Source organism: Hyperoodon ampullatus, assembly GCF_949752795.1.
Source record: "Hyperoodon ampullatus genome assembly, chromosome: 19".
NCBI lineage: Eukaryota > Metazoa > Chordata > Mammalia > Artiodactyla > Ziphiidae > Hyperoodon > Hyperoodon ampullatus.
This window is the reverse complement of record NC_136932.1, coordinates 35,819,265-35,833,987: the sequence shown is the minus strand read 5'-3', so window position 1 is coordinate 35,833,987 and position 14,723 is coordinate 35,819,265. Positions and strand designations below refer to the sequence as shown.

Genomic DNA, 14,723 nt, shown 5'->3' with positions numbered 1-14,723 from the left:
ACCATGTTGAATTTCAGTGGAATTTGCCCTGACCTTCAAGAGTTAGGCCTTTCAAAGTTATAGTTTTAAAGAGATACAAAAAAATGTAGTGAAAGTATTACAGGCAAGAAGAAATATGCCACACATGATCAGCAATGGCTCACTAAACTAGAATACTCCAACCGTGAGAGGTTCCGGAAGAACAGAGCAAAGACTGAGTATCATTGAGATGTTCAATCAACACTTTGTTATCCTCCCAAGCAGAGGAAAGACGCTGTGGCCTGAGAAGCAAAAGCAGAAAGATCAGTGTACCAATTTCTAAAAGCCACTGACATTGACCAGCATGAGCCTTTGGTTGTTCTCAACCAAATGACATGTTTTTCAGGAGCAGAAAGCACTTTCCCCACTTGTGTTGTGCCCACTTCACACCTCCAAGGCCTTAGAGGCATATGCTCAATGAGACAGCGCTGGTGGAAGAGGGAGGGAAGGGGTGTGCGTCCCCCACACAATGACATTCTCAGCCCGTGCTGTGTGGGGACTGGGCTGGTTTGGGAGACAGTCCTGGTAACGGCTTTACTAAGTGACTCTTGGTGCCACAGGTGGCCCTCACCTGCACTCAGATCTGGTGGACCACAGAGGTGGGCATGGCATTTGCCAGGCTGGAGGAAGGCTACGAGAATGCCATGAAGGACTATTACAAGAAACAAGTGGCCCAGCTCAAAACTCTCATCACCATGCTGATCGGCCAGCTGTCCATGGGGGACCGGCAGAAGATCATGACCATATGCACCATCGATGTCCATGCCCGGGATATGGTGGCCAAGATGATTGCTCAGAAGGTGAGTTCCAGACTCACAAGAGTGTCGCTCTGTCTGGGCACCTACACCGTGGATATTGAGGTTAGGGAGAAGCTCACATATGGCTAAAACACAGGGGCTCCAAACTCTGCACCAGCCAGGGAACTGGGAGAGGATCATGGTGGCTGCTCGTACCTTTAAAACCCCAGCAAAACAGCATCATCTGAGCGGCTCAGGCTTCCTGTGCTGTGGTGGGCAGCATACTGCTCTCCTGACTGGTACGCAACACCCAACACCCAGGTCATCCAGAGCCCTGTGAATCCTGTGGCCACGAGGCTGCCTGCTACCTATTGCACCCTGTGACCCACCTCCTCTGCCATGCTCTCTCTAGGTGGACAACGCCCAGGCTTTCCTCTGGCTGTCCCAGCTGCGGCATCGCTGGGATGACGAGGCCAAACACTGCTTTGCCAACATCTGTGATGCCCAGTTTCTATACTCCTATGAGTACCTGGGAAATACACCTCGCCTGGTGATCACGCCTTTGACAGACAGGTGAGCACTGGAGTCAGCCACTGACAGAGAACCCTCCTGCTGTTTGGCTCACACCATCCAGTGACCAGCCAGTGTCACTTGCTATTTGTCCACAGAGCTGCAGGGGGAGGGCCAGACGTAACCCAACAGAGGTAAAATAAAACTGAAAGGGTGTAGGGCAGAGCCCGTATCAGAGCAAACCCCAGAGCAAATCGATGAGCCATGACTTTTTGAGGAATGACTAGGCAGTCCTACACACCTGGATTCTCATTCCAGCTGTGACACATACCAGCTGTTTGACCTTGAAAACCTTGACATGATTCTTGGTTTATTCATCCATGAAATGGAGGTAGTAACTCCCACTATTTTGTAAGGATAAAATTTTGTAAGGATAAAAAACAGGAATGCTTGTTAAGGAGTTCAGGGTGTAATAAGTGCTCAGTAAATAATTCCTATGACTGTTTTCTTATCAATCAACTGGCACATTTATTTAGCACCTCTCACTTTGGGAATACAAAGATGAGAGCAAGGTCCCTACCATTCCTGAGCTTACAGTTTCTTTTACCATACTCTCTGTCATTCATATTCATTACAAATGAATCCATGCCAGACCCTGAACTAGTCACTGGAAATACAAAGATGACTAAAAGTTAAACTCCACTTCTACTGAGGGAAATATGACATATGCAGAAAAACATTTACAAACATACACCACACACACAGCAGTAACCCCGTGGATCCTCCGTTTATCCTCTTCCTAACGTTTCCCACATTCGGAAATGAACTTGCCTTCTTGCTTATTGGCGGCAGTCCCCTTTGGAATGTAAACTTTTTTGCTCTCAGGGACCTTTGTCTGTCTTGTTTGTTGCTATTATCACCAGTACCTAGTAGATGTTGAATTATTATCCATCGATGAATGAAGGGTAGTTGATTATTGTAAGAATGACAGAATCAGGAAGGGGAGGTCGGTTCAGAGGAGGGATGCACACAGGACTCCACCTGGGCCTTGGCTCCCAAAGAAGCAGCAGCAGCCTCTACGCTGTCCCGTGCTCTAGCTGGGCACCACCCTGCTCGCTGCCCCAGCTGAGGATGAAAGGCAGACAGCGTAGGTTCAGAGGGATGCAGGTCCCTCTGCAGCTGGAACAGTAAAGGCTGCAGCACCTCTGGGGCTTTGGGCATCTCGGGCTTTTACCCGGGCTTTCCTGGGTCATGATCAGTTGGGGGGGCTCATTCACTGTGGGTTCAGGGAAAAGTTTTCCCACCTCAAGCTTCATTCACAGGGGACCCTCTCATGTGCTCTTTGTCTTTATGATGATTCTCAGCAGCACACCTGTCCTAAACAGGAAGGGCTTTGGGAAGAGTGTTCTCTTTGGCAGTGAGCTTTTCTGCCTGCCTTGGTCTTGGAGCTAATCGTTTGGGAATTTATATCGCTCGGAACAGAATAATGAAGCCATTATATATTTGAGCAACGTGGTTAACGTCTGTCTCTCACTGTGACTGTGTGTTCCACGAAAACATTGACTTTGATTTGCTCACTGCTCTGCCCCAGGACCCAGCACCGTGTCCAGCAAATAATAGGCATTCACGAAATACTCCTTGTGTAGAGGCAGGGAAGTGACCTCTGAGATTCGGAGTAGTGTGCCCAGCTTCCCATACCATTCAAAATATTTCCTTCCTACCCACAGGCACACCAGACATTATCATTCCAAGTGATAAAAAATACAGCACTGTCTTTTCCCTGGGTCTTCATACCTGCCCAGGAGTTGAAGAAGATAATTACCTCTTTTGGGTTTAGAGGTCTCTAGTACTCTAATGCCAAATACCTCATAGAAGGAAAGGGTAGTTTTGACGGTGAATTTTTTCTAAAATAGGCATTTATCACCTCTCATATGAAAGGATGCAAATAGGAACTTGCAAGAACGATTTGCTGCAAAGAATGGTGAATACTATGCAGACCTTGACCTTGTTTTGCACATGAGATACTTTTCTGACAAAGTAGTATATAGTGAATATTTATATGGTGAATTCTGTTTTCTCATTGACTTCCATTATTATCTCAAGAAGTGTTTTGCCCAGAAAGAAATTGGCCTCAACACAGAAAATCACATTTTAAAGAGCATTCGGCTTTTGCTAGTGTGTAGCTTAAGTACGTTTAATTCTCTCCTGCCAGAGGAATTAATCAAATGGACAATTTATCCGTACCAACCTCTGCACATTCATTAAAAGCACAACCGCATTATAGTACATCCGACTGATTATGCCTGTTTCTTTGGAATTTCCCACTGCCTGGATGGGACCTGAATGTATAAGTAGGTACAATGGCTCAGCCATTGTCACAGGACTTTGGCACAGCTGCTAAGTTGAAGGACTAAATGGAGATACTTTTTTCAGGCTGAACAAAAGCCATTCTCCTAAGTTGTTTCTTAACCTGTGGATGGTCTCCTCCCCCTTTACCCCCCTTCCCTCATGTTCGCACACAAACACCCCTTTCAGCCCCATACTGGAAGTACTGTTTTAATCAACAGCTTATCAATTTTGAGTACCTCTTAATTTCTCAGGCACTACTGCAAGTGAGTGAGATATAATTGATGCAAGAGTCTTTGAGGGTGATTTGCTGGGTAGGACACAACTAGCAAAGTCTTACACTTTCTTTTTAAGTTTTTTTTAATTGAAATATAGTTGACCTACAGTGCTATATTAGTTTCGGGTATACAGGATAGTGATTCAATGTTTTTATAGATTATACTCCATTTAAAGTTATTATAAAATATTGGTTGTATTTCCTGTGCTGTACATTACATCCTTGTATCTTATTTACTTTATGCATAATAGTTCGTACTTCTTAATCCCCTTCCCCTATCTTATCCCTCTCTCCAGTCCTCTCCCCAATGGTAACCACTAGTTTGTTCTCTGTATCTGTGAGTCTGTTTTGTTATATTCATTCATTTTATTTTCTGGCTTCCACATCTAAGTGAAAACATACAGTATTTGTCTTTCTCAGTTTGACTTAACTTCACTAAGCATAATACCCTCCAAGACCATCCATATTGTTGCAAATGGCAAAATTTCATTCTTTTAAAATCTTTTGCATGGTGAAGGAAACCATCAACAAAACAAAAAGACAACCTGCTGAATGGGAGAAGATATTTGCAAATGATATGTCTGAGAAGGGGTTAATATCCAAAATATATAAAAGAGCTCATACAACTCCATCAAAAAAACAATCTGATTTTAAAATGTGCAGGAGACCTGAACAGACATTTTTCCAAAGAAGACATACACATGGCCAACAGGCACATGAAAAGATGCTCAACATCACTAATCATTAGGGAAATGCAAATCAAAACCACAATGAGATATCACTTCACACCTGTTGGAATAACTATCATAAAAAGACAACAAATAATAAATGTTGGTGAGGATGTGGAGAAAAGGAAACCCTAGTTCACTGTTGGTGGGAATGTAAATTGGTGCAGCCACTATGGAAAACAGTATGGAGGTTCCTAAGAGAATTAAAAATAGGACTACCATATGATCCAGCAATTCTTTTTAAGTTTTTATCTGATATTTTAATTTAAAAACTTAGTAATCTGTAAACAAAGAAAATAAAAGTTACCAGGAATAACCATTGTTAATATTCAGTCTGTTTCCTTCTCATGTAGATTTTGAAAAAATGAAATTGCAACCATATGCTGTATATAAAATATCATAGACTTTTTCATGTAACAATATATCATGTGTATACTCTCTAAATATTCTTCTAAACCCCTCTTACAGCTGAATTATCTTCTGTTTACAAGTATCCCATAGTTTATGTAACATAACCACATTATGGGCCATTTAAGTTGTATCTAAGCTCTTACTGCTAAAAATAAAGCTGCTGTGAACTCACTTATATATAAATTTTTACTATATTTCTCATTATTTCCCCAGGAGGGATTCCAAGAAGCAGGATAACTAGATGATACATACTTTCAAGTTATTCTTAAAAAAGGTATTGTTCCCACTGTCACTAGCAGTTTATGAGGTGGTCATCTCACAATATCCTTACCAGCATTAAGTATTATTGTTTAAAATATTATTAACTTTATAAGTCAAAATGGTATCTCATTTGGATCTTGATGTTCTTAATCACTCACAGGCTTGAGCATTTTATGTGTTTATTGGCTGTTAGATTTCCTTCTCCTGTGAATTTGTTGTTATTATCATTGCCCATTTTATTACTTTTACAATTAGCAAGTTCCTGCCCATTTTAAGATCAGTTTAATATTCACCTGTATTTTATTATAGTTTATGTTATTTTACTTTTTCCTTTAAACTTTTTAAATTCTTTGGTAAACTTTTTGACTACTGAGTAAAGTGAATGTTTTCATCAAAACATTTTTGTAAAAAAAAATAAAAAAACCCCCACATTTTTGGTTACAAGTGATAGAAGCCTAACTTAACTTGAACTCACTCAAACTAACTTAAACAGAAAGAAGGCTTGTTAACTCAGACTTCTGGGGAAGGAGTCCAGCTTGCTGCAGTGTAACCAGCTTTCAGGCCTGAACAGGGAGCTTTCAGGGCTTTACTGTCTCTCTCTTATCATGGCTTTGCTCTCTTCTGAGAGCTGACTCCTTTCTTGCATTGTTTTTCTTTGGCTGGAAAGATCGCCCACGCCTGATCCAGGAAGAAGAGAGACCCTCTCTTTCCCAGCACCATATGTCAGATTCCTTAAAGGGACCCTGATTGGTTCTGTTTGGATCATGTGCCCGTCTCTGAGCCAGTTACTGCGGACAGTGAGATGGAGTATTTTGCTCAGGCCGAGCCTTGCACCCACCCCTGTGGGACAGTTTTTTTTTTTTTAATAAATTAATTTTACTTATTTATTTTTGGCTGCGTTGTGTCTTCATTGCTGTGTGAGGGCTTTCTCTAGTTGTGGCGAGCGGGGGCTACTCTTCCTTGTGGTGCACGGGCTTCTCATTGCAGTGGCTTCTCTTGTTGCGGAGCACGGGCTCTAGGTACGCGGGCTTCAGTAGTTGTGGCTCACAGGCTCAGTAGTTGTGGCTCATGGGCTCTAGAGAGCAGGCTCAGTAGTTGTGGCGCATGGGCTTAGTTGCTCCATGGCATGTTGGATCTTCCCAGACCAGGGCTCAAACCCATGTACCCTGCATTGGCAGGCAGCTTCTGGGAAGGTGGGAAATACTTTGATTGACAGCCCCATGGGAATACTCCGTGTAGAGGAGAGATGGCTTTCCAAAGTGTGGAGTCCTGGGAAAGGAAAACCCATAGAAACTATGTTAGGGAGCATATAATTAAATGTTTTGTTGTTGTTGTTTCTAAGTAGTCAGTAGTCCCAGAACATGAGTTATGGGTCCTTTCCCTCACTGGTTTGTGATGTTTGCTCAACCATATTCAGTTTTGAGTCTATCAAACTGCTTCAAAGTATCTATTCTTATTCTGTGTCATCAGTATGTTAATCCATCTATATGCAATACTCTTTAAGGATTGTAGCTTTATTGTGAGTGGTAATATTTTTATAGTAAAGGTCTGTATCATCCATTTTCATTTTCCTTCCCCCCTTTTTTTTTTTTTTAATAAAGGTGTCACATTTTATTTATTTATTTATTATCTTTGGCTGTGTTGGGTCTTCATTTCTGTGTGAGGGCTTTCTCTAGTTGTGGCGAGTGGGGTCCACTCCTCATCGCCGTGCGCAGGCCTCTCACTGTTGTGGCCTCTCCTGTTGCGGAGCACAGGCTCCAGACGCGCAGGCTCAGTAGTTGTGGCCCACGGGTCCAGCCACTCCGCGGCATGTGGGATCCTCCCAGACCAGGGCTCGAACCCGCGTCCCCTGCATTAGCAGGCAGACTCTCAACCACTGTGCCACCAGGGAAGCCCCCTTCCCTTTTTTTTTTAAAGTTCTTCTGTTCCTTCTTTCAAATGAGCTTTCATCATTTTGTTAAGTTCTAAAATATAAATTATTAGGGTTTTGATTGGTGAGCCTTAAAACCTTCAAATTAATTTTGAAAGAATAGCCAGGCCATCTTTATAATATGTGATTTGTTTTTCTTTGTTCATACCTTCAATTGTGTTTCTCAGAAAAGTTTATAAGTATCTTCATATAGGTTTTGAGTGTTTCTTATTGTTATCTCTATGTAGTTTTTAATTTTTTTGTTCCTATATAAGATTGTTTCTTCATTTTATATATATATGTATATTTTTGTTTTGTTTTGTTTTTTTGTGGGGTTTTTTTTGGCCATACCACACAGCATGTGGGATCTTAGTTCCCTGACCAGTGATTGAACCTGTGCCCCCTGCAGTGGAAGCACGGAGTCTTAACCACTGGACTGCCAGGGAAGTCCCTATGTATAAATATTTTAAAACAACTTTATTGAGCTTTATTTTATGTCAAAAATTTCGCCCATTCCAAGTGTACAATTCAGTGATTGTTAGTAACTTTATCAAATAGTGTAACCATCACCATAAATCAATTTTGCAACATTTTTATGCCCCTCAGTAAGATCCCTCATGCCCATTTGTAGTTGATCCTCACTCCCACCCCCAGCCCTGGTCAACCACTAATCTACTTTCTGTCTCTATAAACTTGCCTATTCCGGACATTTCTTATAAATGGAACAATACAACATGTGGTCTCTTGTGTCTGACTTGTTTCATTTTGCATAATGTTTTGGGATTCATCCATGATAGAACATGTGTCAGTAGTTTGTTACTTATTATTTCTGAATAATATTCCATTTTACAGATATGACACATTTTGTCTATCTAGTCCTCTTAGGTAATTTTCAGTTTGGGGCTATTATAAACAATGCTGCTGTGAACATTTGCTTGCAAATCTTTGTGTGGATGTATGTTTTCATTTCTCTTGGGTGTATACCTAGGGAGGAATTGCTGGATAGTACAGCAGTTTTATGTTTAACTTTTTGATAAACTGCCAAATTATTTTCCAAAGTGGCTGGATCGTCTTATATCCCCACCAGCAATGTATGAGGCTTCCCACTTCTCCACATCCTTGACATTTATTATTATCTGTCTTATTTATTGTAGCCATTCTAGTGGATGTGAAGTAGCATCCCATTTGAGTTTTAATTTGCATTTCTGTAATAATGTTATTGAGCATATTTTCATGTGCTTGTTGGCCATTTATATATCTTCTTTGGCATCATTTCTGTTCATATCGTTTATCTATTTTTTTATTGATCTGTTTGTACTCTTTTTTGAGTTCTAAGACTTCTTTGTATATTCCAGACATATTGCATATATTTTGCAAATATTTTATCCCAGCCTGTTGTTTATCTTTTCATTTTCTTCACGGCATCTTTTTTTTTTTTTTTTTTTTTTTGGCGGTACACGGCCTCTCACTGTTGTGGCCTCTCCCGCTGTGGAGCACAGGCTCCGGAAGCGCAGGCCCAGCGGCCATGGCTCACGGGGCCCAGCCGCTCCGCGGCATGTGGGATTCTCCCAGACCGGGGCACGAACCCGCGTCCCCTGCATCGGCAGGCGGACTCTCAACCACTGCGCCACCAGGGAAGCCCACGGCATCTTTTGAAGTGCAAAAGTTTTTAATATTGATGAGGTCCAGTTTGTCAGATTTTTCTTTTATGGACTGTGCTTTTGCTGTTGTAACTGAGAAATCTTTGCTTAATTTCATTATGTCTTTAACTTTCTTTTCATTTACATATTGGAGAAAATTGTTTTTTTGTAAATTTATCTCCTATTCTTCCCATCTACTGCCCCATATTAAAAATTCTAAGAATTATGCTCTTGATTCTCCTTTTTCTAAGTCACTTCTAGAATTTCTAGTTATATTTGAACCATACACATAATATGAAGCATAATTAAACTATTCAAGTTTAGTTACTAAGTGTGTGTTATTTTTGGTAGATCATATGTCACTCATTGCTCTCAGTTCTTCCTGTCACGTTTTGAGAAAGACATTTACCAACTAGTATAGGCAAACAAAGATGAGCACTAGGTGATGAAGGACCTCATAACCACATGGCATAAGGAATAGATCTTAGAATTGGAGGTATTTATGCTGAGGACAAACAATTTTCAAATTTTAAATATTAAAATATTATAAGATGGACAGATTTGTTTTAGGTTGTTGCTAAGGACATTCTTCTATTAGTGCTGTTTCTTATGTTGAGTTGGGAACCTATCACAATCCCTGGGTCTTTTTCCTGTGACCTGCCATCTAACCACATTGCCCCCATGCCATGTACATGCAAGTGCTTGGAAGATTAATTTGCATTTATTCTTCTTAAATTTCACATTGTTGGGTCTACCACATCATTTTCAATTGCTAAAATTATTTAGAAGTTTGGTCTACCTTCTATCTAATCAATTCTTTCTTTTGTGTGTGTGTGTGTGTGTGGTACGCGGGCCTCTCACCGCTGTGGCCTCTCCCGTTGTGGAGCACAGGCTCCGGACATGCAGGCTCAGCGGCCATGGCTCACGGGCCCAGCTGCTCCGTGGCATGTGGGATCTTCCCAGACCGGGGCACGAACCCATATCCCCTGCATCGGCAGGCGGACTCTCAACCACTGCGCCACCAGGGAAGCTCCCCAATTATTTCTTAATTCAAGTTATCTATGAATATATTGAACATCAGGAGTCTGTGTCCTGGTAATGCCACTAGAGGCCTCCCTCCAGGTAGATATTGTTGCATCCATGTTCATTCCTCAGTTATGATTATTGAACCATGTGGTAGGTGGAATTCTAGGAATGATCCCCAGTGACATTTTCCCTTGTATCATTTCCTCTTCTTTGAGCATGGGTGAGAACTATAAATAGGATGATATCATTCTCATGATTATATTTTGCTTTACGGCAAAAAGGAAATTATTCAGGTGAACCAACTATATGAGACCTTAAAAGTAGAGCCTTCTCCTGGCTGAGGGCAGAGGGAAGGTCAGAGAGGCTTGAAGCATGAGAAGAATTTTTCATACCATTGCTGATTTTCAGGTTGGAGGAAGCCCTGTGCAAGGATGGCCTCTAGGAGCTGAGAGATCCCCCAGCCTCAGCATGAACCTAGGACCTCAGTACTACAACTGGTAGAATTTAATTCGGCCAAGAATTCAAATGAGCTTCGAAGCAGGTTCTTCCCCAGAGTGTCCAGATAAGGGTCCAGCCAACTGGTACCTTGATTTTGGCCCTGTGAGGCCCTCAGTAGAGGAGCCACCTGGACTTCTGACATACAGAAGTGAGATAATAAATGGGTGTATTTTTAAGCCCTTATTGTGTGGTAGCAATAGGAAATGAATACAAATCAAGTGATTTCACCAACTCTAAGATTAGCCAGACCACACATCTGGGATAGCCAGTCTATACATAGCTGAAATCAAAATACAACACCTTTGATATTTTCTTTAATCTGCCATTTGTTTGTCTAAAAAAAGGAAAGCTACATTTCATATATTTATTATCTTCAGAAATAATACCTTGAAAGTGGATCAGCTTTCTACTTTCCAAGGCACTTTCATATCTCTTGTCTCATCTTGTCCTCACAAGAGCCTGGTGGGTCAGATAAGAACAAAGCCTGTAGACATCATTTGCCCGAAGAAGGCAAAACCAGCTTCAGCTCGATATTAGGAAGGCCTTTCAAACAATTAGAACTGACCCACGGTGGAAGGAGCTGGCTTCTAAAATAATAAGCCATGTCTTACTGGAAGAAAAGGCTATGTGATTGTATTTGAAGTATTTAATGGGAGACAGCCTGGCATGGTTAAAGAGCCAAGCCTCTGAGGTCTCTTCCAGTGCTAAAGGTCTGTCTTCCCAATAAGCAGTCAGACTAAATTGATCCATGTTCATGTTGTGGTTAGTTGGTTAAGGAAACAGCTCTTCTTAAAGGATTCCTTGCCATTTTCACAATTGCAGTTGTTTTTGAGGCAGCAGATTTATCTAAATTCCTTTGTACAAAGAAAATACTGTGTGATGGACCCCAGTGACACATGTTTTTAAGGCACCAAAGTTTAATAACCTGGCCGAGTTTCACAAACACTTCGCAGTAGAGGCAAGATTTGAACTCAGTGTGTCTGACTCCTGCGTCCTTGCCTTAAACCACAATAGCATGATCTGCCCCCCTCACTAGGAAACAGGAGCAGATTGAAGCAGCCGGCTTAGATGTTTAAAGAGATGGATCTAACAATCTAACAAGACCACAGACAGAATCTTAGAGGAGGAACGTGTGTCCCAAAGAACTAGGACATCCTGCTGGCTCAGTGGCCCCCCACACAGAAGAGGGGAATACTTTTTCTTTCTTTTCTTTGTGTTTTCCTCATGGCCCACGCTAAAGCCCCACTGTCCCTGCCTTGGTTATTAGAACTCCTTAGACAGCCAGCCCACTTTCCCTCCCTGAACATCAGTCAATCCATCTCTAATTTAAGGGGATTAGATTAGTTGATCTCAGAAATTCCTTCCAGCTCTAGAGTTCTATTATTATGGGCAAATGTATATGTATTTTGACATTTCCCCCCACGTGCTTCTTCTGGCGATAATCGGAAGCTCAGTAGATGCTCAAAAAGAGATTGACACCCAGTTCTAAGGATTTCTTTTGGGAGATTCTTGAGTTTTCTAGGAGAATTCTATTTTTGTGAAACCTTGTGCTTCTAGACTCTCAGATTCCTTGAGAGCCCTGCCGCTGCAGAGAGAAGAGGTCTGGATTGCCCTCTAGCTGGCAGAGAAGGCAGCCATGGGACAGAAAGGGGGTGGGAGAGAGAGTGGAGAGGAGAGTTGGCTGGGGGCCAGGATTCCACCCATCCAGGCAGCTGCCTTTCCTCCTGGGGGGTTACAGGGCTGCAGCAGGCCCTCCAGGTTCTGGAAGGAACCTGAGGCTGGCAGAGATAGAAGGCGTTGGGGCCAGTCTGGAGCCAGAACTCAGCCTAGGAGAGCAGGTACAGTTAAGGCTGCACATGGAACTCTGAAGATCTAGCTACCAGTGTTGGAGAGAAGCATTGCTAAATGGTAACAGTGACCGAGCAGAGTGAGATGGGACCTAGCTTTTCACCTTAACCCTGACTCACCTCACTTCGTGGCCCACCTAACAGATCAACAACTCTGATGTGAGCTTAGTCCACAGGGAAAAGTGAGGCAGCTGCATGAGCCCAGCTCACCAGGAGTTAAATGCAGCCAGCCCCCCATTACACAGGAAAACTCCAAGTAAAATAATAATTCTGCATACTCTCCTCTCCACCTGGAGAAACTACCTTCCTGGCTTTCATCTTCAAAGGCTGAGGTAGCTATGGGAATTTCACACTTAATTAAAGGAGAGTTCAGGAACTCCAGGTCTTTTCAAAACAATTTTGGTTGCAGTGAGGATGCAGTCACCATCTGGCAAGAAAGGTGTTAACTCAGAGTTTCTGGTCAACTCTAGCATCAGATTCAGAACGAAAGAGAGTTCATTTCAGAGGCCCCCTCAGATGTCCCCTCCCCATCTAGCCTGCAAGTTGAAAGCCTCTGTACTGATTTTCTAAGTATTAAAAAGTTAGGTCAGTGGCACGGTTTTAAAAGCTTTATTGAGATATAATTTACATGTCTTAAAGTTCACCCATTACAAATGTACAAATCAATGATTTTTCATAAATTCTTAGACTTGTGCAGCCATTACCACAATCTAGTTTTAGAACATTGCCGTCACCCTGTTTGCAGTCCGACCTCACCCTCACCTCCCTTCCTAGGCAGCCACTGATCTGCTGTCTATCTCTGTGTTTTCCAGACATTTCATAAATGAAATAATATGGGATCTTTTGTATCTGACTTCCTTCACTTAACATAATGTTTTTCGGGTTCATCCATGTTGTAACAGGTATCAGTACTTCATTCCATTATATTGCTAAATAGTATTCCGTTGCATGGATATATCACATTTTGTTTATCCATTCACAGTTGATGGACATTTGGGTTGTTTCTAGTTTCTTAGTGTTATGGATATTGCTGCTTTGAACATTCCTGCATAAGTCTCTGTGTGAACATACGTTCATATTATCCTTGGGTAATTCCTAGAAGGGGAATTGATGAATCATATGGTAAACTTTACTTTTTAAGAAACTGTCAAACTGTCTTCCTAAGTAGCTGTACCATTTAACATTCCCACCAGCAATGTATGAGGTTTCCAGTTTTCTCACATCCTCACCAGCACTTGTTATTGTCTGTCTTTTTGATTGTAGCCCTCCTAGTGGATGTGTCATGGTATCTCATTGTGGGTTTAATTTGCATTTCCCTAATGATCAATGATTTTGAGCATCTTTTCGTGGGCTTATTACCTAAAGGCACATTTTGTCATCTTCTTACGAGGATATATGTGGAAGAGGTGTATGACATACATAGTTGGGAGTCGCAGTGGAGTGGGAGCTCAGCTGAGCCCCTCTGCCCGCTCACCCCATTGTTGAGGGCTCAGGGAATACTTGCGGGTGAAGTCACGGCAAAAATGAGCCCCAGGGGGCTAGGAACCATCAGCCAAGCAGAACCTGATCCACGTAGACTCTAGGAAGGGTCGGGAGCTGGATGGGGGAGGAGAGAGGGACAAGCACAGTCCTACTGTGTCTGGCATCTTAGTCTGTTCAGTCAGCTGTAACAAAATACCAAACACTAGGTGGCTTCTAAACAACAGAAATTTCTGTCTCACAGTGTAACTGGACAAGGCCGGTACGGAACCCAAGTTCAGCTGCTCGCCGCTCGACAGGCCAATTCGAGAGACAAGTGTTGGTGGAAAAGGAAAAGTTGCTTTATTCAGGAGCCCAGCAACGTGGGAAGATGGTGGACTAGTGTCCTAAGACCATCTCCAAGTTGCCGGTTAGGAGACAAAGGTTTTAAAGGCAGCGTGAGAGTGAGGGAGGGGGCTGCAGGGAGCCTGGTTAGCTTGTCCTATTCGCGAATTTGTTGGCATCAATGTGAAGTTTCGAGTATCACCAATCATCTGGTTTCAGCCGGTCTGGGCTCTAAGTGCTGGCGGTTGGCAATTTTCACCTGGTGGGTCTGCTTCCAGTAAGAACAGCTTGGTGGGGGGGTGTCGGGCCTGTATCTGTAGCTTTCAGGGGCCTGGGTGTTCGGGACCTGCTGTGGGGCTCATCTAGAGTCTAAACTGTACCCGTTTCCCGGTCCAACTGCTATTCTTTGTTTCTCCATCTTCGTATTTCCTAGTCATTAACTCTTGAGCCAGCCTTTGGAGACTCAGGGGCGGCCTGGGAGACTAAAGCAAAAGGCTGTTATCTTAAAGGACAGTGACACAGGGGCTTGTATGCAGTTTCAATCCCCCCTGTGATACCCCTCAATCTTGAGGGGAACAGGTGTTGGACGAGAAAAGGAATAATGTTTTGGGTAAAGAGGTTAATCATTAACTCGGCAGAGGAGCTCAGTTTTCGGGGGACTTGACCTCAACAGTTCTGGACGCTGGGAAGTCCAAGATCAAGGTGCCCATGT

General features: G+C 42.6%; 1 protein-coding gene across 1 annotated transcript in view; it reads left to right on the top strand.

Moving 5' to 3' along the window:
• The window catches only part of DNAH9 (dynein axonemal heavy chain 9), a gene marked incomplete at both ends in the record, with an annotated part of 297,919 nt that overhangs the window by 94,582 nt on the left and 188,614 nt on the right, over positions 1 to 14,723 (top strand). Inside the window, 2 exon segments of the mRNA XM_079725653.1 lie at positions 579 to 818; positions 1,168 to 1,328. Coding sequence (XP_079581779.1) covers positions 579 to 818; positions 1,168 to 1,328 — 401 coding nt within the window.